This window comes from Hylobates moloch, unplaced genomic scaffold (assembly GCF_009828535.3).
Source record: "Hylobates moloch isolate HMO894 unplaced genomic scaffold, HMol_V3 SCAFFOLD_11, whole genome shotgun sequence".
Taxonomy (NCBI): domain Eukaryota; kingdom Metazoa; phylum Chordata; class Mammalia; order Primates; family Hylobatidae; genus Hylobates; species Hylobates moloch.
In genome coordinates this window covers 86,550,830-86,575,177 of record NW_026652286.1, presented here as the reverse complement: position 1 = coordinate 86,575,177, position 24,348 = coordinate 86,550,830, and the positions used below count along the sequence as shown (strand labels likewise).

The window sequence follows — 24,348 nt, the reverse complement described above, 5'->3', positions numbered from 1 at the left end:
CTTCATTGTAAGTCTTGACATCAGATAGTATGAATCCTCCAACTTTGTTCTTTTTCAAAATTGTTTTAGGTATTCTGGTCCTTTGCATTTCTATGTAAATTTTTATCAGCTTGTCAGTTTCTACCCAGTGGCTATTGGGATTTTTTTTTTTTTTTTGAGACAGAGTCTCCCTCTGTTGCCCAGTCTGGAGTGCAGTGGTGCGATCTCGGCTCACTGCAAGCTCTGCCTCCTGGGTTCATGCCATTCTCCTGCCTCAGCCTCCCGAGTAGCTGGGACTACAGGTGCCCGCCACCATGCCCGGCTAATTTTTTGTATTTTTAGCAGAGACGGAGTTTCACCGTATGAGCCAGGATGGTCTCTATCTCCTGACCTCGTGATCCACCTGCCTCGGCCTCCCAAAGTGCTGGGATTACAGGCGTGAGCCACTGCACCTGGTCCAACATCTTAATAATAATATTGAGTCCTTTGGCCAGACATGGTGGCTCACACCTGTAATCCCAGCACTTTGGGAGGCTGAGGCGGGTGGATCACCTGAGGTAGGGAGTTCGAGACCAGCCTGACCAACATGATGAAACGCCATCTCTACTAAAAAATACAAAAATTAATCAGACGTGGTGATGGGCACCTGTAATTCCAGCTACTTGGGAGGCTGAGGCAGGAGGATTGCCTGAACCCGGGAGGTGGAGGTCACAGTGAGCCAAGATCACGCCATTGCACTCCAGCCTGGGCAACAAGTGAGACTCCATCTCAAAAATAATAATAATATTGAGTCCTTCAATCCATGAGCAGTGTATAGCTCCATTTATTAAATAAGTTAATAGAGATTTATTTAAGTCCTTATTAATATCTCTCAATAGAACAGTGTTTTGTAAATTTTTAGTGTACAGGTCTTGCACATGTTTGATTAAATTTATCTCTAATTCCTGCTTTTAATTTCATTTTTCGTTTGTTCTTTACAAGTGTATAGAATTGCAGTTGATTTGTTTTCTTTTTTTAAATTGATTTTGTGTCCTTTGACTTTACTAAACTCACTTATTAGTTCTGATGTATTTTTTTAGGTTCCTTAAGATTTTCTGCATACTTACATCATGTGGAACTAAAAGGCAGCTTTACTTCATTCTTTACTATCTGCATGCCTTTCATTTGTTTTTCTTACTTTGTTGCATTGGTTGTATCTTCAGTTAAATATTTAATAGAAGTAGCAAGAATGGGTATCCTTGTTCCTGATTTTAGGGGGAATGCATCAGTTTTAATCTTGAGTATGCTATCAGCCGTATGTTTTTCATAGATGCCCTATATCTGATTGAAGAAGTTTCCTTGAATCTTTAGTTTATTGAGACTTTATGTCATTAATGTTTTATAATATAAATTGTGTTTATGGGATTATTTACTTAGGTACATGTACAGGAGCAAGGAGCTTATTCGAAATAAGAGAGAGTGTATTCGAAAGTTGAAGGAGGAAATAAAAATTCTGCAGCAAAAATTGGAAAGGTGAGTTTTGGACACCTTCATGCTTAGAAATGTAAAAGAATATTAAAAATAGATAATTTGTTTTTCTTTAAAAATTAACTCAACGTTTAAATATTAACTAGAATATTTTATAAAATAGCTAAGAAAATTTTTTGTGTAAGTGTGAAGCAGTCTTCAAGATCAGCTAGTATTATTGATGGGGGTAAATAAGTCCCAGACTACTTAAGTGACTCAGAGTCACACAGTTACTACAGTGTACCAAGGAGAACCTGAGTTCTGGTTTTACAGACTTTTTTTCTACTCCTCTTGCCATCTTTTTCACAAACATGAGAGAAGCACGTGTCACGATGGTGCCATCCACTTTTGGGAAAGCAGTTTCTGAAGTGTCTAAGAAGGATAAAAAACAGTGCTTTTCTACCTAGAGCAGTGCTAACTGATTAAAAGGGCTAATATTTCTGATGCGTACAAAGTTCTTTCTCTTTCGGAGGAATTTTCACTTTTTTGATTGTTGGTTTTACACTATTTCTGTGGAATGATTTTCTGTAATTTCCTTAGGAGTCAGTTTAATTTCTTTCTTGTCTAGATAGATCCCGTTGATTTTGCACTTAAGAAAGAGATCCCATACACAGTCAATAGCTTCTCCTCCCTTTATCTGCTTAACAGTTTTCTTTCTATGACCACCCCACTTCCACCTACTCCCTTATTAGGCCATTAATTTCCTTGAAGGGCAACACTTTCTTTACCAGGCCTAAGATGGACCCTGCACTGTACTCCCACCACTACCACTGTAGCTTCCACTCTCACTCCAGAAGAGCTTATACAAGATGTATTGTGACTAGTCATTTGTCTCCCTTAATAGAGACTTAAGCTGAAAACCAGTTCCTCAAATACTGTCCTGGAAGTGATTTTCAGGACTCTTAAGTCTGGCAGTATTTTACTAAACCTTTAAGTTTTAGTGATACTGTGTAAGGCTAGAAATTTTAAATTATTTTTATAGAATCAACCATACCAATTGAATGAGGTATCATGTGCCTATAATCCCAGCTATATGGGGGGCTGAGGCAAGAGGATTGCCTGTGCTCAGGAGTTTGAGACCAGCCTGTGCAACTTAGCAAGACCCCATCTCTCTCTCTCTTTTTTTTTTTTTTTTAAGATGGAGTGTCGCTTTGTTTCCCAGGCTGGAGTGCAGTGGCACAATCTCAGCTCGCTGCAACCTCTGCCTCCTGGGTTCAAGCGATTCTTCTGCATCAGCCTCCAGAGTAGCTGGGATTACAGGCATGTGCCACCATGCCCGGCTCATTTTGTATTTTTAGTAGAGACAGGGTTTCACCATGTTGGCCAGGCTGGTCTTGTACTCCTGACCTCGTGATCCACCTGCCTTGGCCTCACAAAGTGCTGGGATTATAGGCGTGAGCCACCGTGCCTGGCCCCTATCTCTTCACAACAACATAAGAGACCCCATCTCTTCACAACAACATAAAAGAAACGAGAATACCTGATGTTTTATAGTTCAAAAATACCAATTTACCAGGAGACAACAGGGTATTCTGGATTTTAAAATAGAGTATAGGAGCATTTTCCTTAGCATGATAATACTTTTGTTTTAAAATAAAATGAGACCTTCGAGTTGTACCTTCATGAGGCTAGAGGGGCCAGGGAACGTATTCCCCCACTCCCCCACCCCACCCTCACACCCTCCACCACCCACTGTCCCCATGTCTATCTGACTCCTCAATCTGGATTTGGTGGAACCTGCTCCCAAAAAGGCATTAGAAGGAACTGCCAAGCACCAAATTTTGTTAAGAAATGGCAACTTTTGGAACAGAGAGGCTTTCTCAATAAAAACCAGCCCCCTAGCAAGACACCCAAGTTGCAATCAGAACCTCCAAAGAAAGAAGAAACTCCTAGGGTGCATGGCACTTGCAAGACCCCTGCCTTCCCAGAAAAGAAGGCAGCTGCCTCCAGCAGTGTGTCAGAAGAGTCCCTGGACAGGAAAGCTGCAGTGTCTTGGCTGTCCCCTGCCCCTTCAAAGAATGCTGATTCTGTTGCAGCTAAGTAGATTTGCTGGAGGTGCCCTTCTACAGAGTAACAGCCACCCGACCCACTCCCAGAAGAAAGGCCCCCAGAAGAAATCCTGTCAGGTCAGCGCCCCACAGAACTCTACCCAAGCTCACTCAGAATAAATGCTTTGGAGCATCCCAGAAGTTGCCAAGGAAGAATAGTGGCACTTGGCTGTGAGATGCTGGACACAGGACCCAAGGGGCATGTTACTTTCTTGGTTCCATGTAGCACTGTCAGCTACAGTGGAGATGCGCTTCATGACAAGTACATCCTTCTCCCCGGCCACACTGTGGACTGTCAGACCAGGTGGAGTGGTGTCCAGAAGCAGCACATGGTGAATGCCATGCTCTTCAAGATTGCTCATGGCATATCTTGAAGATACAGGGAAGATGGTGGTGGACATGCCATCCACAATGACTTCAAAGCCCTGGTACTTTCATCCCAAGCCCCTCACCAGTGACAACTCCCATATCCCCCTTCTCCCCCCCAACTGGAAGGCTGATTGCCCAGTGAATGTCACCATGTCTTTGAAGCATCTCATCAAGAATCTGCTGAATTGGGACATCTGGGTTGGGAAAATAGGCATTCCTCTGTGGAAGACACCCAGGCCACCATGGAGCTATACAAATTGGTTGAACTCAAGTGAGAAGAACACCTTGCCCAGAATTCCCTGAAAGACTGGTGACAATGGGGATGTTGGTGATGTGGGGGAGTCAGAAGCAGCACCAGGAGAAATCGGGCAGTGGACCAGTGGACATCTCAACTAGTTCCACATCTTTGGAAGCTAAAATTGTTGGCAAGAGAAAGGTTCTACTCTAGATTTAATATCCATTGAAATTCCATCTTTGGTGTTATGTCCTGTGTCTAGTTAAGTGTCCCATGGGAGGAAGGCGCCTCCATGTCAGAACCAGCCCTGTGTCTTTTACCTCTTACATGGTGCTATACCCAGGTCCCAGGGTGCTCTGTGCCAGTGAAGCATTTTGAATTTCAAGGGACAGGGCATACTGGGAAATGTAGTTTCCCAAAATGCCTGATCACTAGAGTGGCTATATGGCTCATTTTGTGCCTCTTCTTCTTGAGTAATTAACAGCACCTTCTTTCACTCTCAGAAGTATCCTGGTTTGATAATAAATTATATGGTCCCATTCCTAACACAGCCTCTGCTTTTGGCTCACAGTCTGCATCTAGCCTGTTTCAGGACATTGCTCGTTCTTCCTACTTGACTGCCAGAGGTGCCATTGCAGGTGAGGTTTAGTTCTCCTTAGGGTTCTAAGGCAGTGGAGGTAAGACAGTAGCTTGGAAGTCAACTTTTCTGATTTAGGAAAGCAGTCTCTTTCCTAAGGTAATAGAGGATTTATTTCATATAGGTCCCAGTTGGTAGGTTAAAAAAGAATTTGTAAAGTGTTTCTAACTCACTTATGCTGGAGGTTGCAAATTTTTTTGGTGAAAAATAAGACCTTGGCAATGACCTTGAGCAGTAGGATATTAAATAACTCCCACAAGCTTAGCATTCCAATAATGGAACACTACGCATAAATGGGTTAATGGTTTTTAGTCTGGCCGTGCGCGGTGGATCACTTGAGGTCAGGAGTTCCAGACCCGCCTGACCAACATGGTGAAACCCCGTCTCTACTAAAAACACAAAATTAGCCAAGCGTGGTGGTGCATGCCTGTAATCCTAGCTACTCGGGAGGCTGAGGTAGAGAATCACTTGAACCCGGGAGGCGGAGGTTGCAGTGAGCCGAGATCACGCCATTGCACCCCAGCTGGGCAACAAGAGCAAAACTCTGTCTCATAAATAAATAAATAAATAAATAATTGTTTTTAGTCTTTATCTTGGTAAACCAAGCCCCTAAAAACTCTGATTATTCCCTTGATACATTTTTATAATGGAAAAAATAAAATGATTATAAATTTCAGATTTTTTTTTTAAGGTTACATATACCTGCTTGTATATGTGTGACACAGTCCTGGGAAAATATAAAAGAAACTGTTAATGGATACCATTAGGTGGTAGAACTGAGATGGAGGTAGATGACTTTTATGGTCCGTTTTATACTTTTTTGTATTTGAATTTTTGTACCTGGTACGTGCATTACTTTTACAGTTTAAGAATAAAAATGTTGGCCAGGCACAGTGGCTCATGCCTGTAATCCCAGCACTTTGGGAGGCTGAGGTGGGTGGATCAGTTGAGATCAGGAGTTCGAGAGCAGCTTGGCTGACATAGCAAAACCCTGTCTCTACTAAAAATATAAAAATTAGCTGGGCGTGGCACCGCACACCTGTAGTCCCAGCTACTCGGGAGGCTGAGGCAGGACAGTTGCTTGAACCCAGGAGGCAGAGGTTGCAGTAAGCCGAGATCGTGCCACTGCACTCCAGCCTGGGTGACAATGAGACTGTCTCAAAAAAAAAAAAAAAAGAATAAAGATGCTCACTATTTCTTCTGTAAGATAACCTTGATATATTTTTGAAAATTGAATTTCTTGTATATAGTATAGACATCTTTTTTTTAAACCACTTTTGCTCTGATTCTACTAAACTGATAGAGGCGTACATTGTATGAAGTAGTTGGTTCTAAAAGTTGTATAAAGGAATTCAGTAGATGAAAATGATTATGTCTTGTCTTCTTTTTTTTTTGGTGTTTTGTTTTGTTTTTTTTTTTTTTGAGACAGAGGCTCACTCTGTCACTCAGGCTGGAGCACAGTGGCATGATTTTGGCTCACTGCAGCCTCAACCTCCCAGGCTCAAGCGATCCTCCTGCCTCAGCCTCCCAAGGAGCTGGGACTACAGGGGTATGCCATCATGCCTAGCTAATTTTTTTCATTTTTTGTGGAGACGGGGTTTTGTCATGTTGCCTAGGCTGGTCTTGAATTCCTTGGCCTCAAGGCATCTACCCCCTTGGCCTCCCCGAGTACTGGGATTACAGGCATGAGTCACCATGCCCAGCTGAAAATTGTTATGTCATAAAATTGAAGATAAGTTTCTTAAAGAAAAATTTTTCTTGGGATTTAGTGTAAGTATTGTATTAAAATGCAGCAAACCTGGGAAGAATTAAAGTTGTAAAATGATGACTTAAAAATTGCCAGGCACGGTGGCTCACGCCTGTAATCCCAGCACTTTGGGAGGCCAAGGTGGGTGGATCACGAGGTCAGGAGATCGAGACCATCCTGGCTAATATGGTGAAACCCTGTCTCTACTAAAAATACAAAAAAATTAGTCGGGCGTGGTGGCGGGTGCCTGTAGTACCAGCTACTGGGGAGGCTGAGGCAGGAGAATGGCGTGAACCCAAGAGGTGGAGCTTGCAATGTGCCAAGATAGTGTCACTGCACTCCAGCCTGGGCAACAGAGGGAGACTCTGTCTCAAAAAAAATAAAAAATAAAAAATACATTAAATAAATGACCAAAGCCTAAATGTAATATGACATCATGAGAAAGTGTAACTGGCATGACTTTGATTAGCAGCCCATTCGAATTGTTTCCTGCCAGATATAAAACTTCAGATTGTTGGCAATTTTTAGTTTTGTAGTTAGAGAATTTTTACCCTATAGATTGTTTGAGGACCCTATTAAATATTGTATAGCCTCTAGGAATAAGCCTTTCCATTGACTCCCTGTGATAAACAGATCTTTTGTCAGCAACTCTTAAAATACAAAACAGACTTGGGCAGTAGAATACCACTGTCTTTGTCACTTAGGTATGTGAAATATGGCTCAGGCCCAGCTCGATTCCCGCTCCCGGACATGCTGAAATATGTTATTGAATTTGCTAGTACAAAACCTGCCTCAGAAAGCTGTCCACCTGAAAGTGACACACACATGACATTACCACTTTCTTCAGTGCACTGCCCGGTTTCTGACCAGACATCCAAGGAAAGGTAATGAAAACATTTTTTTAAAATGGTATGTATTGTTTTTCTGGTATAATTTAAACTATGCACCATCTTTATACCTGATTCACACTCACCTATAAGAGCACAGGAGCTGTGAGCTCTTTGTCTTAAAGGGAAGGGTTTTGTCTTTAAGACTGTCGCTTGGGTGGGAGTGGGCCCACCAGTGCATTTGTCTTATCCGTAGAATTGTTGGGTTATTTCAGAGGCTTCTCGAACTGTTCAGGATAGTGTTCAGGCTCCTCCCAGTGGCGCCTTGTTTTGAACTACAAGCCAGCTGCCATTAAAGGCCGTTCTCAGAGGAAACCTCAAGCCCTGCTCTTCCAAAACATCTCATGCTCCCACACTTGAAGTATGCATGACTAAGAAACATCAAAGAAAGAGAGACTTACTCTTGAATAGAAAATTAGTACTTGAAAAAGAACTGGCTAGAAATAAGAGGACAGCCTAGAGGGGCTTCTCTAGTAGAGACAGAAGGAGGCAAAGTCACAGAAGCCCTCTGATTTTATTCCATCCAGTTGTGTGCAACAATCTTTATTGCCTAGAGGAGCCATGAAAGGTAGCTGGGACATTTGATATGTGTTACCTGGCTAATAAAAACACTAATACTCAATAAAAAGTTAGACTTTTTTGTCAAAAAATCTTAACTATTCTCCCCAACACATCCCCCGCCACCACCCCACGTATTAATATTTATTCATCCGTGTATGCATAGAAATGCTTATTTGGATAGAACATACCAAATGTCAAGAATGATTATCTCTAAGGAGTGACATGAGTCTGGGGATAGGAGTGGGGCTGCTCTTTCACTTTTTATATTCTACTTAGATTTTTTAATTTCTTTAAAAATGGAATCTTTTTATGTATATTATGAAATGTAAATAGTTTCAATTTTTAAAAAGTGGTTCGGCAGGCTATTTAATCAAATAAAATAATAGTGCTTGGTATTAGATTTAAAAATTACAGGGAAGTGTATGTGTGTAATCTGCTCTGAAACTGAGATATCTGTTCTCTTGTTGGGCTTATTTTTCCGTAAGTATGGACCTTAGGGAAAAGAGATTTCCATTATTTTGTGCATGTGAGAGAGTGAGGAGGAGGGAGTGAGGGTTTTTTTTTTTTTTTGAGATGGAATCTCACTCTGTCTCCAGGCTGGAGTACAGTGGCGTGATCTCAGCTCACTGCAGCCTCCGCCTTCTGGGTTCAAGCGATTCTCCTGCCCTCAGCCTCCCAAGTAGCTGGGACTACAGGCGCGCCACCACGCCCAGCTGAGTTTTGTATTTTTAGTAGAGATGGGGTTTCACCATGTTGGCCAGGATGGTCTTGATCTCTTGACCTCGTGATTTGCCCACCTCAGCCTCCCAAAGTGCTGGGATTACAGGCGTGAGCCACCACACCCGGCAGGAGTGAGAGTTTTTTTCAAAGTCAAAGTAAAGGAAGTTTATATTTTCAGCTTTGGTGTAAAAGAGAAACCTAACTACAATTAGAAGCTTATTTTATATTCCTGCTGGTTTGTTGACCTGCAGTTTTACTTTGACAATAGAGAAATTAACATTTACTTTATATGCTTTATTCTCTGTTAGTTTACAGAAAAGACATAAAGAATTTAGCATTTATATTTTGTAGATGAGATATTAATACTTTTTTCCTTGGGTATTTAGCTAAAGTAGGAGAGCTAGGATTGTTTGACTTGAAGCCCTTCTCTCAGAACTCTCCAAGGTGTCACCTGGTGTGTATTCCTGTGAGTTGTGTGTTCAGCTGATGCTTCCTTTTTCTTACTTCTGTGTATTTTGTTCCAGGAAGGATAGTGTCACTTTAGTTGGCTTCATCTTGTAAACTCTGTAGTTGATTCCTTGATTCTTCCAGGCCTAGTCTTCTCTTTTCAATTTTCCTTCTCTTCCCACCTCATGGGAAGGAATAATCAGTGATCAGAGAACATGAGCTAAAGACTCTGGCCGATCTGGCTTTGGATTCATTTTCATTACCTTCTAGCTTGGTGAACTCGGGCATGTTGCTTAATTTATTTAAACCTTAGGCTTGCAGTTGGTAAAATAGGGATAGAAAAGTATCTACCTCACAGGCCAGTTGTGGTACATGAGATGATGGAGGAAAAGGTTGGCTCCGTACCTTTATAGAGTTAATGCTTGCTCAATACCTGTACTTTTTCATATAGCATCTTGCTTTCCAAAGTACATAATTTAGGCCAAGGTATCTTTTGGAAATTATCATATGAGCATGATTTTTGTCTTCCTCAGTACAAGTACAGAAAGCTCTTCTCAGGATGTTGAAAGTACCTTTTCTTCTCCTGAAGATTCTTTACACAAGTCTAAACCACTGACATCTTCTCGATCTTCCATGGAAATGCCTTCACAGCCAGCTCCACGAACAGTCACAGATGAGGAGATAAATTTTGTTAAGACCTGTCTTCAGAGGTGGAGGAGTGAGATTGAACAAGATATACAAGGTTGGCTTTTTTAAAACTTGTCAGTTACTCTTTGCCTTTTCTGTTTTTTGACTATTTGGAGGTTAAGCACCTCGGTACACTTCCTGACATTACTGTACATGCTACAGAATTGCCCCCCTGCCGAGATGGAGTCTCACTCTATCACCCAGGCTGGAGTGCAGTGGTGCAATCTCAGCTCACTGCAACCTCCGCCTTCCGGGTTCAGGTGATTTTCTTGCCTCAGCCTCCCAAGTAGCTGGGCTTACAGGCATGTACCACCACACCTGGCTGATTTTTTTTTTTTTTAAGTAGAGATAGGGTTTCACCATGTTGGTCAGGCTGGTCTTAAACTTCTGAGCTAAACCTATCTGCCTGCCTTGGCCTCCCAAAGTGCTGGGATTACAGGTGTGAGCCACTACCCCTGGCCCATGCTTTTGAATTTTGACATGGTAATTATGACTTCTTTTGCACTTTTAGTGCCCTGTAAGCTTGGCTCACACACCCCTATTATATAGATATGGAAAGATCTCCGCCTCAAAATTTCTGGGAAATGATCACCTTTGCTGAGATTTTTTTGCATCTGCTGATTTCTGTTTCTGTGGTAGATTATCTGAACTCCAGCTTAAGCTGACCCAGATTTAGCATTTAGCTTTTCTGGGCTTCTACTCTTCAGTCTTTTCTATATGAAGCATGCTTTACTGAAGGTTAACGAGGCAGAGTATTTGAGCAGTATGCACAATGTAAAATTGTATTATTCAGCATTGTATTATTAAAAAGCCCTTTGACCTCATTGCCCATATTACTCAGACTAGCCTTACCCATTTTGCTTTCTCCTTTTGTCTAGGGAACAAAAAGATGATGGAAATTCCAGATTCTTCCCGGATTCCTATTCAGAGAAATTTAGCCTTACGCTTTGTTCTGCTTTCTCATTTCAGATCCTATCTGAGGCATACATTTTACAGCCAAGTGACCCATTAAGATCTTTTCCTAAACAGCTTACTCTTTGAGAAATTTTGGTGCCAATTATAAAAAATAGTTTTTAAAAACCTTAATATAATTATATTGAACTAAAAGCCGTCATAACCTAAAGTACTAGATGCTTTAAAACTGTATACTGTTTCGTGGTTCATAGATGGAAGCTGAAATCATTAGGACCCTAGCAATATTTTTTGCTTAGTTGAAGTAGCCTGTGTGACATAGAATGAGATCATTTTAATGAAGCCTTTTTCTTTTTCCAAACAGATTTAAAGAATTGTATTGCAAGTACTACTCAGACTATTGAACAGATGTACTGCGATCCTCTCCTTCGTCAGGTAGAATGAAAATTGATGGGAAAGTAGTCAAAGCATGTGCTAATGGTAGATACAAAAATAAAATTTGATAGTTTTCTTTTGAACCCAATGGGAATCCCCCTAAGATATAAGAATAAACTTAAGATATAAATTGATGTTGTTCTGTTTCTTTATTTTAGGCTAAAGAAAGCAATATACCTTTTACCAACAACAGGACCTAACACATACTTGTTTGAATTCTGCCACATGGAATTTTTTCATATTGTAGAAAGGTTTGCTGTCAGATACTAATAAAAATTACTCACAAAATGGTACTTTAAGTAGTGCAGTGGGAAAAACTGAACTAGAGAACAGTTATCCTTTCTTTCCCAAAGTTGCATGATTCTTCAGGATCTTTAATTTAACAACATGCTTTCAAGCTCTATTTCTGTAATAATAAATTCCAAAAGAGAGTTAGGACAGAAATTCTTAACTATCCCCAGAAGCGTTTGTTAGAATAAATTCTGGGAATGGAGGGGTAAAGAGCCGCCAGGAGTGTCTCTGAACCTATTCTGGTTAGGGGCATGGACTTTCAGTGGCTTCTGTGTGAATGACTGGAATGGGCAGAATGGCTGTAGGAGGAGAGCCCTGTTTGTAGAATGGCACTGAGGCACAGTCCCATTGCTTAACAGGAATGCACCATGTAAAACTCAGGCTTCCCCATTTTTTCTTTTGTGTTAATTCAAAAATCTTCACCAGTAGTTAAAATAGGTCAAAGTAAGTGTAAATTTAATTTGATTCTGTGACTGACTTTCATCTCTTTTACCAGTATTTAGTTAGCATTTAAGCATTGCTCTATTTTCTCCATATTGAAAATATACAAATGTGCTTTTCAAATGTTGTAACAAACAAGTATGTCATTAAAAAGGTCTTCACTCCAGATAGATAAGTGATCACAACTCTAAGAAGCATGTGGCTGAATTAAATATGTTAACTTAAATTTTGGTGCCAAATAAAATAGGCATGGAACAAAATAGCTGCTAACCTTTGTAGCAATATGCTAAGCATTTTCAGCGTGAGTGGTCAAGGTGATTCTATTTTTAGATTAAACAGGGTTTTGAATTAGAAGGATGCATATGTTTAGGTTATATTTGGTTTTAGATCTGAGGAGTTTAGAGTTGAAAGAGTCTTCAGAGAGGTCATGTAGTTCAGCGATCTGGTTTTCAAGATTTGGGAACCGAGACATAATTGATCAATTCCAAGGCTGTGTTTTTGTGGACTTCATCATGAATCAACAAGATGTTTTAATATGAACCCCATATTAATCACATCATAAATAGTCATTTCTTAATAACCTAAACTTTATCAGATTACTTTTCTTCACCTGACTGGAGAATGTACATTCTGACTTACAGGTGCCTTATCGCTTGCATGCAGTTCTTGTTCATGAAGGGCAAGCAAATGCTGGACACTATTGGGCCTATATCTATAATCAACCCCGACAGAGCTGGCTCAAGTACAATGACATCTCTGTTACCGAATCTTCCTGGGAAGAAGTTGAAAGAGATTCCTATGGAGGCCTGAGAAATGTTAGTGCTTACTGTCTGATGTACATTAATGACAAACTACCCTACTTCAATGCAGGTAAAAATATCTTGGCAGAATCTATAGATTGGGGAAAATCTGTACTGCTCAGGAAGGAGAACGGTCTTGTACTGCTTTTTAAAAAATTTACAACTTACTATTTTATAATAGATTTAAAAGATATAGACAGTATAAAAGGAAATGAAAAGGAAAAACAAGTTTGCTTTACTACTTCCTTCCTTGACCATGGGTCCCACTCCCCAACAAGTATACAATGTTAGGTTTCTTATGTAGTCTTCAAGACACATTGTATACATATGCTAGATTCTATTTATCTGTATCTTCCCCTCCCCCTTTTCCCCAAATGGATTATTTTTCCATTCAACTCTGAACTTTTTTCGTTAATCGAGTATTTAGCAATCTCTATATTTTTAGAAAAAGAATTTAACTCATTCTGTTTAACAACTATATAATAATTCATTGTGTGGAATATACATATTTAAAAAATTTACTAATCTTTCCTCCCGTAGATAGACTTAATTCTCTAGTTGTTGTTGTTGTTTTTTTTTTTGTTTTGTTTTTGTTTTGTTTTTTTTTTTTTTTTGAGGCGGAGTCTTGCTCTGTCGCCCAGGCCGGAGTGCAGTGGCGCATCTCGGCTCACTGCAAGCCCCGCCTCCCGGGTTCACGCCATTCTCCTGCCTCAGCCTCTCCGAGTAGCTGGGACTACGGGCGCCCGCCACCACGCCCAGCTAACTTTTTGTATTTTTAGTAGAGACGGGGTTTCACCGTGGTCTCGATCTCCTGACCTCGTGATCCGCCCGCCTTGGCCTCCCAAAGTGCTGGGATTACAAGCGTGAGCCACCGTGCCCGGCTAGTTGTTGTTGTTTTTAGTGACATCTTTTTTTTTTTCTTGCCCCATCTTAGGGTGCTGATAGTACATATATTTTTGCACCCTTTGGAGAATAACTAAATTTTTTCCTTTCTTTTTCTTTTGAGACAGAGTCTTGCTCTGTTGCCCAGGCTGGAGTGCAATGGTGCAATCTCAGCTCACTGCAACCTCCGCCTGCCAGGTTCAAGTGATTCTCCTGCCTCAGTCTCGCAAGTAGCTGGAATTACAGGTGCCCACTACCATGCCCAGCTGATTTTTGTATTTTTAGTAGAAACGGGGTTTCATTATCTTGGCCAGGCTGGTCTTGAACTCCTGACCTCAGGTGATCCACCCGCTTCAGCCTCTCAGAGTGCTGGGATTACAGTTGTGGGCCACTGAGCCTGGCCCAGAATAACTAAATTTTACAGGTGTATTTGCCTGAATAGTTTCACAGTTTTCATAATACTACTACTCATGCAGAGAGCAGTAATAATTATCATTTATATTACTCCTTAAAGCATGCTTTCAAACTTTTATTTCTCTAAGAACTTACAAATGTGAAAAGGAGGGAAGGAGTTAGAAAATGTTGTCATCTTCATTTTCCAGCTGGATAACAGATTCCAAGAGGTTCTAAAGCTGACTAATCACATAGTCAGTAAATAAATGGCAGTCCCAAAATTCAAATACAATTCTCCAAATTCTGTGGTGTTTTCAGTTTACATTATTCTCTCTCTCTTTCACATCCTCTATGAGAGGTCTTATGATGAGCATTTTATAAGTAAGATAATAGAAAGCTTTTGCCTTTAGTATTCAAACTTTACTGTGTGGTGTAAGTAAGAAAACATCGCCCCGGCATGGTGGCTCATGCCTGTAATCCCAGTACTTTGGGAGGCCGAGGCGGGCGGATCACTTGAGGCCAGGAGTTGAAGACCAGCCTGGCCAACATGGTAAAACCCTGTGTCTACTAAAAATACAAAAATTAGCCAGGCATGGTGGTATACACCTGTAATCCCACCTACTTGGGAGGCTGAGGCAGGAGAATCACTTGAACCTGGGAGGCAAAGGTTGCAGTGAGCTGAGATCGTGCCACTGCACCCAGCCTGGGCAACAGAGTGAGACTCTGTCTCAAAAAAACAAACATGTAAGGCGTTCTGTCCAGGCAGTACGTTATCTGTCTGATTTGCTAGTGTGGTTGGGGATTAGGGAATGGAGAGAATGATCATTGAACGGTATCTTCACAATTGTATATTTATGCTGTGAAGGAATGAATAGCTGCTTGAATGTACTAGCTGTTGGTAGTATATAGGAGCCTTGTTATTGCATGCATGGTTTATTTTTATATTGTAGAAACAAACAAGTGGAAACTGTCATTTGCGTAGTGAAAAGGCTGATTAATGGCAACCAGTAAGTGCATGTGTTAATCTGCTATAGACTTTTTTTTTTTAATTGTTTTGGTCACAGGATTAGAAAATGAAATTTAAGATGTCATTGATATCCTTGCCATTAAAGCCAGGTATTATTGACCATTTCAGCATTGTGTCAAATTGCTTTCTCATAGTACTTAATTGTGTGAAAGTTAATGGTATAAATGTCTTGAAATTCATCTCTAACCTTTTTGAAATGGACATTCTTATCCACCAAATGCAGTGGTTAAATTGATAAAACTGTTTAGCTTGAAATTTTTATTGGCTCTAATGATTTTCTGAAATTCCCTGAAATGATTGGTATATCTAGTGATTGACAGTGACCAGTTTCGAAATCTTTTTTTTTTGTTTGTTTTTTTTTGAGATGGAGTCTCACTCTGTCTCCTAGGCTGGAGTGCAGTGGCACAACCTCAACTTACTGCAACCTCTGCCTCCCGGGTTCAAGCGATTCTCCCACTTCAGCCTCCTGAGTAGCTGGGATTACAGGCATGCACCACCACGCTTGGCTAATTTTTGTGTTTTTTTTTTAGTAGAGACAGGGTTTCACCATGTTAGCCAGGCTGGTCTTGAACTCCTACCTCAAGTGATCTGCCTGCCTTGGCCTCCCAAAGTGCTGGGATTACAGGCGTGAGCCACTGCACCCGGCCCACTTTCCCTATCTTTAACTCTGTATTATTCATTCACTTAGCAGATGTTTAATGAGTGCCTACTAAATGTCAGGCACTGTTATCAATTGTTGCCCTTACATTGTCCATACAGGTTGAGCATCCCACATGTGAATATCCAAAATTCCAAATGCTCCAAATTCCACAAAACTTTATGAACCTTTTTCATTACATGATGCTGAAAGGGAATGCTCACTGGAGCATTTTGAATTTCAGATGTTAGATTTTAGGATTTGGGATGCTCAACTGTAATGGTGCAGATTTTCTAAAATCTGAAAAAAATTTGAAGTCCAAAACACTTCTAGTCCCAAGCATTTTGGATAAGAGATACTCAGCCTGCATTTCTGATGGATTCTATGTGTATGTATTTTTAGTTAGAAGTAAGATAAAGATGAAATACCCTGCTTTCTTCTTTTCTAAAAAGGATGCTTTGGTTCCTTGTGACCTTTTAACTCTATCTTTGCTTTTCCTCAGAGGCAGTCCCAAATGAATCAGATCAAATGTCAGAAGTGGAAGCCCTATCTGTGGAACTCAAGCATTACATTCAGGAGGATAACTGGCGGTTTGAGCAGGAAGTAGAGGAGTGGGAAGAAGAGCAGTCTTGCAAAATCCCTCAAATGGAGTCCTCCACCAACTCCTCATCACAGGACTTCTCTACATCACAAGGTATCTGAGAAGGCATTTATGCCAGTGATCCAGTAACATCTCATGCTGTACTCCCCTAGCCAGCCCTATACCCTTCAGCTGGCTAGGTGATGCCGCAGTCTTCACAGTATATTTCATATACAGTTGGTATGCCAGGTACAACCTGATGGAATGAATTGTGGCGTTAGAATGTGATTTCTGATGAACAGAAGCAGTATCAGAAAGACTAACTACCTGTGACCTTCACTGTGTATATAGTTTTGCTTATTTCCCAGGTTATGGGAGAAACTGTGATAGGATTAGTAGGTAGACTTTATGAAAACCATTCTCCAAAGGTGATCTTCCTAAAAGATGCTTGTTTGTAGAAAGCTTTCTTAATGGATAGAGATATGACAAAGTTGGGAGTGCATTAAATTTTACAGACTTATCTGTGGGTTCAAGGTTTACAGACTTTATCAATAGAGTTCTTGCTGAATTAGCCATTTCTTATAGTTACTAATTTCTAGGGAAAATCTGCATAGGCTTTGTAGAAAGCTGTGTTAACAGGGTTATATATTAAACTGTATACATTCTGCTTGCTTTTTATCTGAGCGTTCTAGACTATTTATCATTAGATGCTAAGACCTTTGTACAATTCTTTATCAGAGCCTTCAGTAGCCTCTTCTCATGGGGTTCGCTGCTTGTCATCTGAGCATGCTGTGATTGTAAAGGAGCAAACTGCCCAGGCTATTGCAAACACAGCCCGTGCCTATGAGAAGAGCGGTGTAGAAGCGGCGCTGAGTAAGGTGAGTGACTGGGAAGCCCAAATTCAGGAGAGCCGGGCTTTCAGCAGCAATGGTCAGTTTTCTCACATTTCTATTATTCTGTGTCTCTGCTGCATTTAACCAACCCCTTTTTATTTCTCCTGTTTTTTCTTACTCTTTTTCCCCACTCTGCTGCCACAGCTTAAAGAAGCTGAACCCAAGAAGCCCATGCCCCAGGAAACAAACCTTGCAGAGCAGTCAGAACAGCCCCCAAAGGCTAATGATGCAGAGTCTACTGCCCAGCCTAATTCTGAGGTCTCTGAAGTCGAGATTCCCAGTGTGGGAAGGATTCTGGTTAGATCTGATGCAGATGGATATGATGAGGAGGTACAGAGATGAGTGCAGGATATAGTTGTTTGTTGTCAGTCTTATATTTCCTTCTCTTGTGACTATATTAAGGTATCTGCTAATAGCTGATATTTTCTCATTGCAAAAAATGATTGTCAAGAAAGCCTATTTGGTTTTGACCGTAGTTACCATTATTTAAAAGATAGCCATGTTTCTATTGTATAGCACTCCCAGCATATGTATATCTACCCAGGCTTATACTTAATGGGGCCACTGCAGAGTCTAGATTGCTCAGAAAAGTAAAATTAAGTTCCCTTTTTGGTATTATGGACAAAAGATTGCCTTCTAATTTAAAGTAGGGAATCTTTTTTTTGGATGTTAGTCCATTGTTTTACCTCCAGATATAAATTTTTCAGTTGTCCAGTGAGCTAAACAAATGTGGATTGAAGTTATTTTTAATTCTAAAGCTTTAGGAAGAAGCTGTAGAATCCCGAGTTATTTGTTGTCTGTCTCCTCTTCAGTTGCACTGCACATAAACAATAATGAATTCTGTCTCTCTCAGATTTCTACTTTTTTTCTGTGGAGTATTAAAAAAAAAAAAAAAAATCATTGACCTCAGGCTGGGCACAGAGGCTCACGCCTGTAATCCCAGCCTTTTGGGAGGCCAAGGTGGGTGTATCACCTGAGGTCGGGAGTTCAAGACCAGCCTGGCCAACATGGTGAAACCTGTCTCTACTAAAAATGCAAAAATTAGCTGGGCATGGTGACATACACCTATAATCCCACTACTTGGGAGGCTGAGGCAGGAGAACTGCTTGAACCTGGAAGGCGGAGGTTGCAGTGAGCTGAGATCGCGCCATTGCACTCCAGCCTGGGCGACAGAGCGAGACTCTGTCTCCCCCGCCCAAAAAAAAAAATTCTTGAAAAGTTTTCACTTTATGGAGTCATATTTGTATAGTCGCTAGTTTCCAGACTATTTTAAATGTACTGTTCATCCTAGTAAAACTCTAAAGTATTTGTGTGTTTAAGATACACACCCAAAGTACAGAACTAAATTGGAATTCTGACCTTAGACACTTCCCCTCTGAGAACTGTAATTTAACTTAATTCTTCAGCAGTGCCATATTGGGAGATATTTTTAGGCATAAGTCTTTCTTCATCCTACTAAATTAGAACATATAGTGTAGGAATAGCTTGTCTTGGGCAGGGTGTTGACATTATATAGAAGGACAGAGGCGGTGGGTGCACATAGGGATGGGTGTGTGAAACTCAGCTTGCAATACATGCTGGCCAAAGAGCACACTGCTCTGCTGCCCTTTAGCACTCTGTTCAGCCTGCTTTCATACAGTCTTCTGCTGAACCTTTCTTCTCTCCTTTCTCTCTGTGTTTTGTGCCCCCTTGTGGTAGGTGATGCTGAGCCCTGCCATGCAAGGGGTCATCCTGGCCATAGCTAAAGCCCGTCAGACCTTTGACCGAGATGGGTCTGAAGCAGGGCTGATTAAGGTATCTCTGTTTTTAAAATTCTAATTCTTACAATACAGGCATCATAATATTGGGGAAATAATTCTATAAGAAGGGAAAAAATGGGATTAAGGCTGGGTGTGGTGGTGTGTGCATGTAGTCCCAGCTACTCAGGAAGCTGAAGTAGAGGCTCACTTGAGCTCAGGAGTTGGAGGCTGAAATGTACTGTGATTGCACTACCACACTCCAGCCTGGGCAACATAACGAGATCCTATCTCTTAAAAAAAAAAAAAAAAGGACTGGGCACAGTGGCTCACACCTGTAATTTAGCACTTTGGGAGGCCCAGGAGGGAGGCTTGCTTGAAGCCAGGAGTTCAAAACCAGCCTGGTCAACATAGTGAGACCTCCATTTCTACTAAGGAATTTTTTTTTTTTTTAATTAGCTGGGCATGGTAGCACATACCTGTAGTCCCAGCTAATTTGGAGGCTGAGGCATGAGGATCACTTGAGCCCCAGGTGTTCAAGGCTGCAGTGAACCATGACTGTGCCACTGCATTCCAGTCTGAGTGACAGAGTGAGACCCTGTCTCCAAAAAATAAAAAAAAGTCTTCTGTGAAGTGAAATATGAAACTCCCTTTCCTGACCAAATGATGAACAAGCTGTTCACTTCTCTTCTCTTGACCCTAATCCAGCCTTGGCTAGCAGTAACGTTCTCTGTGACACCTAGCCTGGAGGGCTTTTCATTGTTGTTGTTAGGAGTTGTCTGTTAGTAACACTGAGTTAGATTGTGCCTTTGTAATTTTGAGGCCATAACAAAGCAGGCCATGTTTTTAAAAATACGTGAGTAAAGTTGCATTTGTATAGATGCTTAAAGTTTAAGTCATTGACATGCAAGGATCTGCCTTTTATAACAATTAAAACTAAATATTTGTTTTTCTGAGAACTTTATGAGAAAACTGAATTTCTTAAGAGTACAGTAGGCAGGGCGCAGTGGATCATGCCTGTAATCCCAGCACTTTGGGAGGCCAAGGTGGGTGGATGGCTTGAGCTCAGGAGTTCGAGACCAGCCTGGGCAACATGGTGAAACCCCATCTCTATCAAAAATACAAAAATTAACTGGGCATGGTGGTATATGCCTGTAGTCCCAGCTACTTGGGAGGCTGAGGTGGGAGGATCACCTGAGCCCAGGAGTTCAGGGCTGCATTGAGCTGTGATCATGTCACACCACTCCAGCCTGGGTGACAAAGTGATACTCTGTCTCAAAAAAAAAAAAAAAGTATGTTTTTGGTGCCAGAATGCTAAAAGAGTTTTATCCCTTATGAAATGCAAGAAACTTAAAAATTCCATAGTTGTTTTTGTAATTCCTCGATAAGAATTTTTAGAAGTCTTTTTAGAGTTAAGAGACTGCCTGGCTCCTAGGCATCAATTTCTGTGTGCAGAAGCCCACAGCACACTATTTTCTAACTATTGATTCTGCCCTTAATAGGCATTCCATGAAGAATACTCCAGGCTCTATCAGCTTGCCAAAGAGACCCCCACCTCTCACAGTGATCCTCGACTTCAGCATGTCCTTGTCTACTTTTTCCAAAATGAAGCACCCAAAAGGGTAGTAGAACGAACCCTTCTGGAACAGTTTGCAGATAAAAATCTTAGCTATGATGAAAGGTGAGAAGAGAATATTCAGGTGAATCCCTCTTTGGTCTGGGTTGGGCTAGACCGACTCTTCTGTTGGGGAAGTTTTGCCCTGTGCCTTTTCATTGCTTTCTGAACTTTGTCCCACACAGATCAATCAGCATTATGAAGGTGGCTCAAGCAAAACTGAAGGAAATTGGTCCAGATGACATGAATATGGAAGAGTACAAGGTAAAGTCTTTCCTTTAAGTCTATAGAGCAAAAATATTAATTCCTGAGGTAAATGGTACCTGAGGCAAAATGAACAATTTTGTGCTATCACAAACTGACTTGTTCTCCCACTTTCCCCCCAAAATCCTGGTAAAGAATGGATAAATGATATTTTCTTGCCCTCAGAATAGTAGGTCTCTGTATTTTCATTCTTCAATTAGAGTGAGTCAACACTTCACTTCCCTTAAATACCTATTTTAGCCTTGTCCTAGGCAGTAAAATTCTTGAAATCATGCTTTTGGTTTGTTTTAAATGATACAGTTTTAAAAATATGCATTAAAATACATAGCTACACATGTTTTCAATTGCATCCTATGTAAAACAATGTTATGTACCACTCAAGGTGTATTCACCACACTTACTGAACTTGAACTTGCTCTGTATGACTAGCAATGTCCGTGTGCTTCCGTATTTTCAATATCTGGATGGTTTTACCAGTCCTAAAGAGGTCATTCACTTAAGCTAGAGCTGAATATCTTTGACATAGCTGTTAGAAATTAGGATAAAATCCAAAGCTCGTAGGAAATAAATACTTCTGTTACTCAAGTGAAAGGAACAACAGAACATTGAAAATTAAGGTCAATGGTAGACTTTTATTTTAAACATTGAGTAGGTTTTTATCTGAAAGCTTTTGTTTGTTATTTTTATGGCTAGCCAGATGTGCTCAGTAAATATTTGTAATGAATTTAAAACTTAGATGGAAAGGACACTAACAATTTATTATGATCATAATTATTAATAATCGTCATTCTTTTTCAGAAGTGGCATGAAGATTATAGTTTGTTCCGAAAAGTGTCTGTGTATCTCCTAACAGGCCTAGAACTCTATCAAAAAGGAAAGTATGTTGGCATTTTATTTTACCAAGATTATTAGTCAGGATGCTGTTCTCTATAGATGCCTACCTGAGAATACTAAGAGTCACAGCCATGCATAACCTCCCTTGTCACATACACTAGTGTGCCTCTTCTCTTGCAGTGCTTTGCTTTTGCTCTAAATATCACACATGGTTTTTCATCCTTCACATGATGAGATGTATTAGCTGAGAGATATATTGTGCCAGGCTGTCTTTGTGATCAATGAAGATGAACTCAGAAAATGAATTTTTGAGTTGACATGGACCCTAATGAGCATTCCTTGTTTTAGAGATGGGAAAAACTGAGGCCTAGGGAAGTTTCATATTTGCTTTGGATGGCTAGGCCAATTTGTAGAAGAGCTGAGACTGGCTATGGTCTTTGGCCCTTCACTTGTTCGTAATTGCAGCCAAGTAGATTCTTGAAATGGGGAGAAGTGAGGTCTGAGCCCTAGATTTTAGTAAAAGAGCACTCAGCTGTTGTTTGTCTCCCATTTTTTCTAAGGTACCAAGAGGCACTTTCCTACCTGGTATATGCCTACCAGAGCAATGCTGCCTTGCTGATGAAGGGGCCCCGCCGGGGGGTCAAAGAATCTGTGATTGCTTTATACCGAAGAAAATGCCTTCTGGTTTGTACTGTTTGTAAAGCCTTAAGGTTTTTTTTTGTTGTTTACCTCTGCTCATTGAAGGCAGGAAAGTACATGGCTTTCAGAACAGACTATCTCCAGCAGGTTGTAGATTCCTCCCTCCCCCCCCAATTCTCATGAACAGTTTTACATTGGAACAGGTGTTTTTTTTTTTTTCAGTTACTTTTAGTGAATGTCATTCTTCTTCAATGATAACTGATAGAAGTTAAGATGAGAATCAGTCATCCCTCTGTGTGCCCTTCATGTATGCCTGCATTATGGATTTTATCACATTGCTTTCCCTACTAGGTTGTAAATTCCTTGAGCACAGATCCTTTTCTCACTCAGCCATTTCCTCTGTGCCTGTCATGTAGGAAGCATGTAATAAATGTGTGTGGAAGGAATGCAGCATTTTTTCCATGTTCACATTTAAGCTGGTAGACTTAAAGTTGTAGTGACTTCTGACACTCCATTTTTTTTAAATAAAGGTAGGAACTGTAAGAATTGGTCCTGCTGTTCTGATAACATCATTGTCATATACTAGTGAAGACTAACTCTCTCCTGGCCTGATTTGCACTGTGTAACTACATGGAAAGGCAGACCTACATCCCCTTGCCTCCCCAGGGGTTTATGTGATGTGTGTCCTTCAGAGAACTGTAAAGGGGTGGCCTGCCTTCAGAGTATGGGCTTGTGTGTGTTTTCACCAATACCCAGCAAATTTGCCCTTCACAGAAGTCGGGCCAATATTTCTACCACTGCCTTGGCCTTGTTCATACCGAATGGGTGAGATTAAGTCATGACATATACTCAATAGCTTTATTTTCTGCTTTATACTTTGACATCTGTATTAGTTATAGGTGTGGCAGAGCCACTTTGAAGCTGAAAAGGGATCTTGTTGGTTTGATGGATCTGAATTTTATTAGAGCCATGTTTTTATATTTTAAATCACCAAATAGATTGACATTTTGAATATCCTACTCAGCTTCTGAAGTAATGCAATTATAGGGATTTAGACTCTTTCCATTATTGAGTCCCAACCCCTAGTGTGCATCAGAATCATATAGGGAGCTTTCAGACAGTCGTGAAGCTCAGGCATCTCCCTAGACACTTAAACCAGAATCCCTGGGAAGGGCCCTGGGCATCAGTGTGTCTTCTGCAGGTGATTCTGATGCTCAGAGGAGATAGAGAACCAGTGAACACGTCTTTGGTTGAAACAAGTGTTAAGCATGACCTTGACTTACAAGTTTAGGCCAGTGGGTCATAAACTTTGCTGCATTAGAATCACTTTGGGAGCTTTCATAAAATCCCAATGTCCCGGTCATCTAAACACTAATTAAATCATCATATCACAAGTGGGAACCGGGCATCAGTAGTTTTTAAAGATCCCTAAGTACATCCAATATGCAGTAAAGTTTGGGAACCACTTGTTTAGACTGTTATTAAAGAGATATTTATCTTTTTCAGACTTTTTCCCACCTAATTCTACCTTTTATCTGTAGGAGCTGAATGCCAAAGCAGCTTCTCTCTTTGAAACAAATGATGATCACTCTGTAACTGAGGGCATTAATGTGATGAATGAACTGATCATCCCCTGCATTCACCTTATCATTAATAATGACATTTCCAAGGATGACCTGGATGCCATTGAGGTCATGAGAAACCATTGGTGCTCTTACCTTGGGCAAGATATTGCAGGTATATGCTCTTGCTAATAATATTCTAAGGTTTTGAGAATTCTAGAAATTGCAGTGTTCTCACTTGATAGCACTGGTTGCCAAACCTTTTTAAGGAATTGGAACCTTCTAGCATATAAGTAAATTAAAAATGGATCTGCTCTATTGAAACAAGAGGAGGGAGCCTGGGCCTCTGCCACTCTTAACCTCCCTTTAGCCTCCCCGTGACTGCCAAATCACCTCCATGGGCAACCAACAAGCCTGGTTTGAAAAAGTCACTGCTCTCCAGGAATGTCAGACTTCCATTATTCTCTCATGTACCAAAAGATGAACTCTTTTATAGTTTAAAAATAAAAATCTGGCTGGGCGCAGTGGCTCACTCCTATAATCCCAGCACTTTGAGAGGCTGAGGTGGGCGGATCACCTGAGGC

At 40.8% G+C, this 24,348-nt stretch overlaps 1 protein-coding gene and 1 pseudogene across 11 annotated transcripts in view; both read left to right on the top strand.

The window, feature by feature from the left end:
* Positions 1 to 24,348, top strand: part of USP28 (ubiquitin specific peptidase 28) — an 80,224-nt gene that overhangs the window by 52,316 nt on the left and 3,560 nt on the right. For 4 of the 11 annotated variants that reach the window (XM_032167441.2, XM_032167440.2, XM_058446420.1 and 1 more), the window contains 14 exons: positions 1,396 to 1,491; positions 7,226 to 7,405; positions 9,670 to 9,878; positions 11,100 to 11,170; positions 12,544 to 12,772; positions 16,144 to 16,335; positions 16,960 to 17,099; positions 17,259 to 17,444; positions 18,813 to 18,908; positions 20,353 to 20,531; positions 20,651 to 20,729; positions 21,528 to 21,607; positions 22,124 to 22,247; positions 23,744 to 23,939. In XM_032167441.2, the coding sequence (XP_032023332.1) occupies positions 1,396 to 1,491; positions 7,226 to 7,405; positions 9,670 to 9,878; positions 11,100 to 11,170; positions 12,544 to 12,772; positions 16,144 to 16,335; positions 16,960 to 17,099; positions 17,259 to 17,444; positions 18,813 to 18,908; positions 20,353 to 20,531; positions 20,651 to 20,729; positions 21,528 to 21,607; positions 22,124 to 22,247; positions 23,744 to 23,939 (2,057 nt within the window). Of the gene's footprint in view, positions 1 to 1,395; positions 1,492 to 7,225; positions 7,406 to 9,669; positions 9,879 to 11,099; positions 11,171 to 12,543; positions 12,773 to 16,143; positions 16,336 to 16,959; positions 17,100 to 17,258; positions 17,445 to 18,812; positions 18,909 to 20,352; positions 20,532 to 20,650; positions 20,730 to 21,527; positions 21,608 to 22,123; positions 22,248 to 23,743; positions 23,940 to 24,348 lie in introns of those variants that run through there. The other 7 variants (XM_032167446.2, XM_032167445.2, XM_032167448.2 and 4 more) reach the window with 5 other exon arrangements.
* LOC116477215 (interferon-stimulated 20 kDa exonuclease-like 2) lies at positions 3,186 to 4,216 on the top strand (annotated as a pseudogene).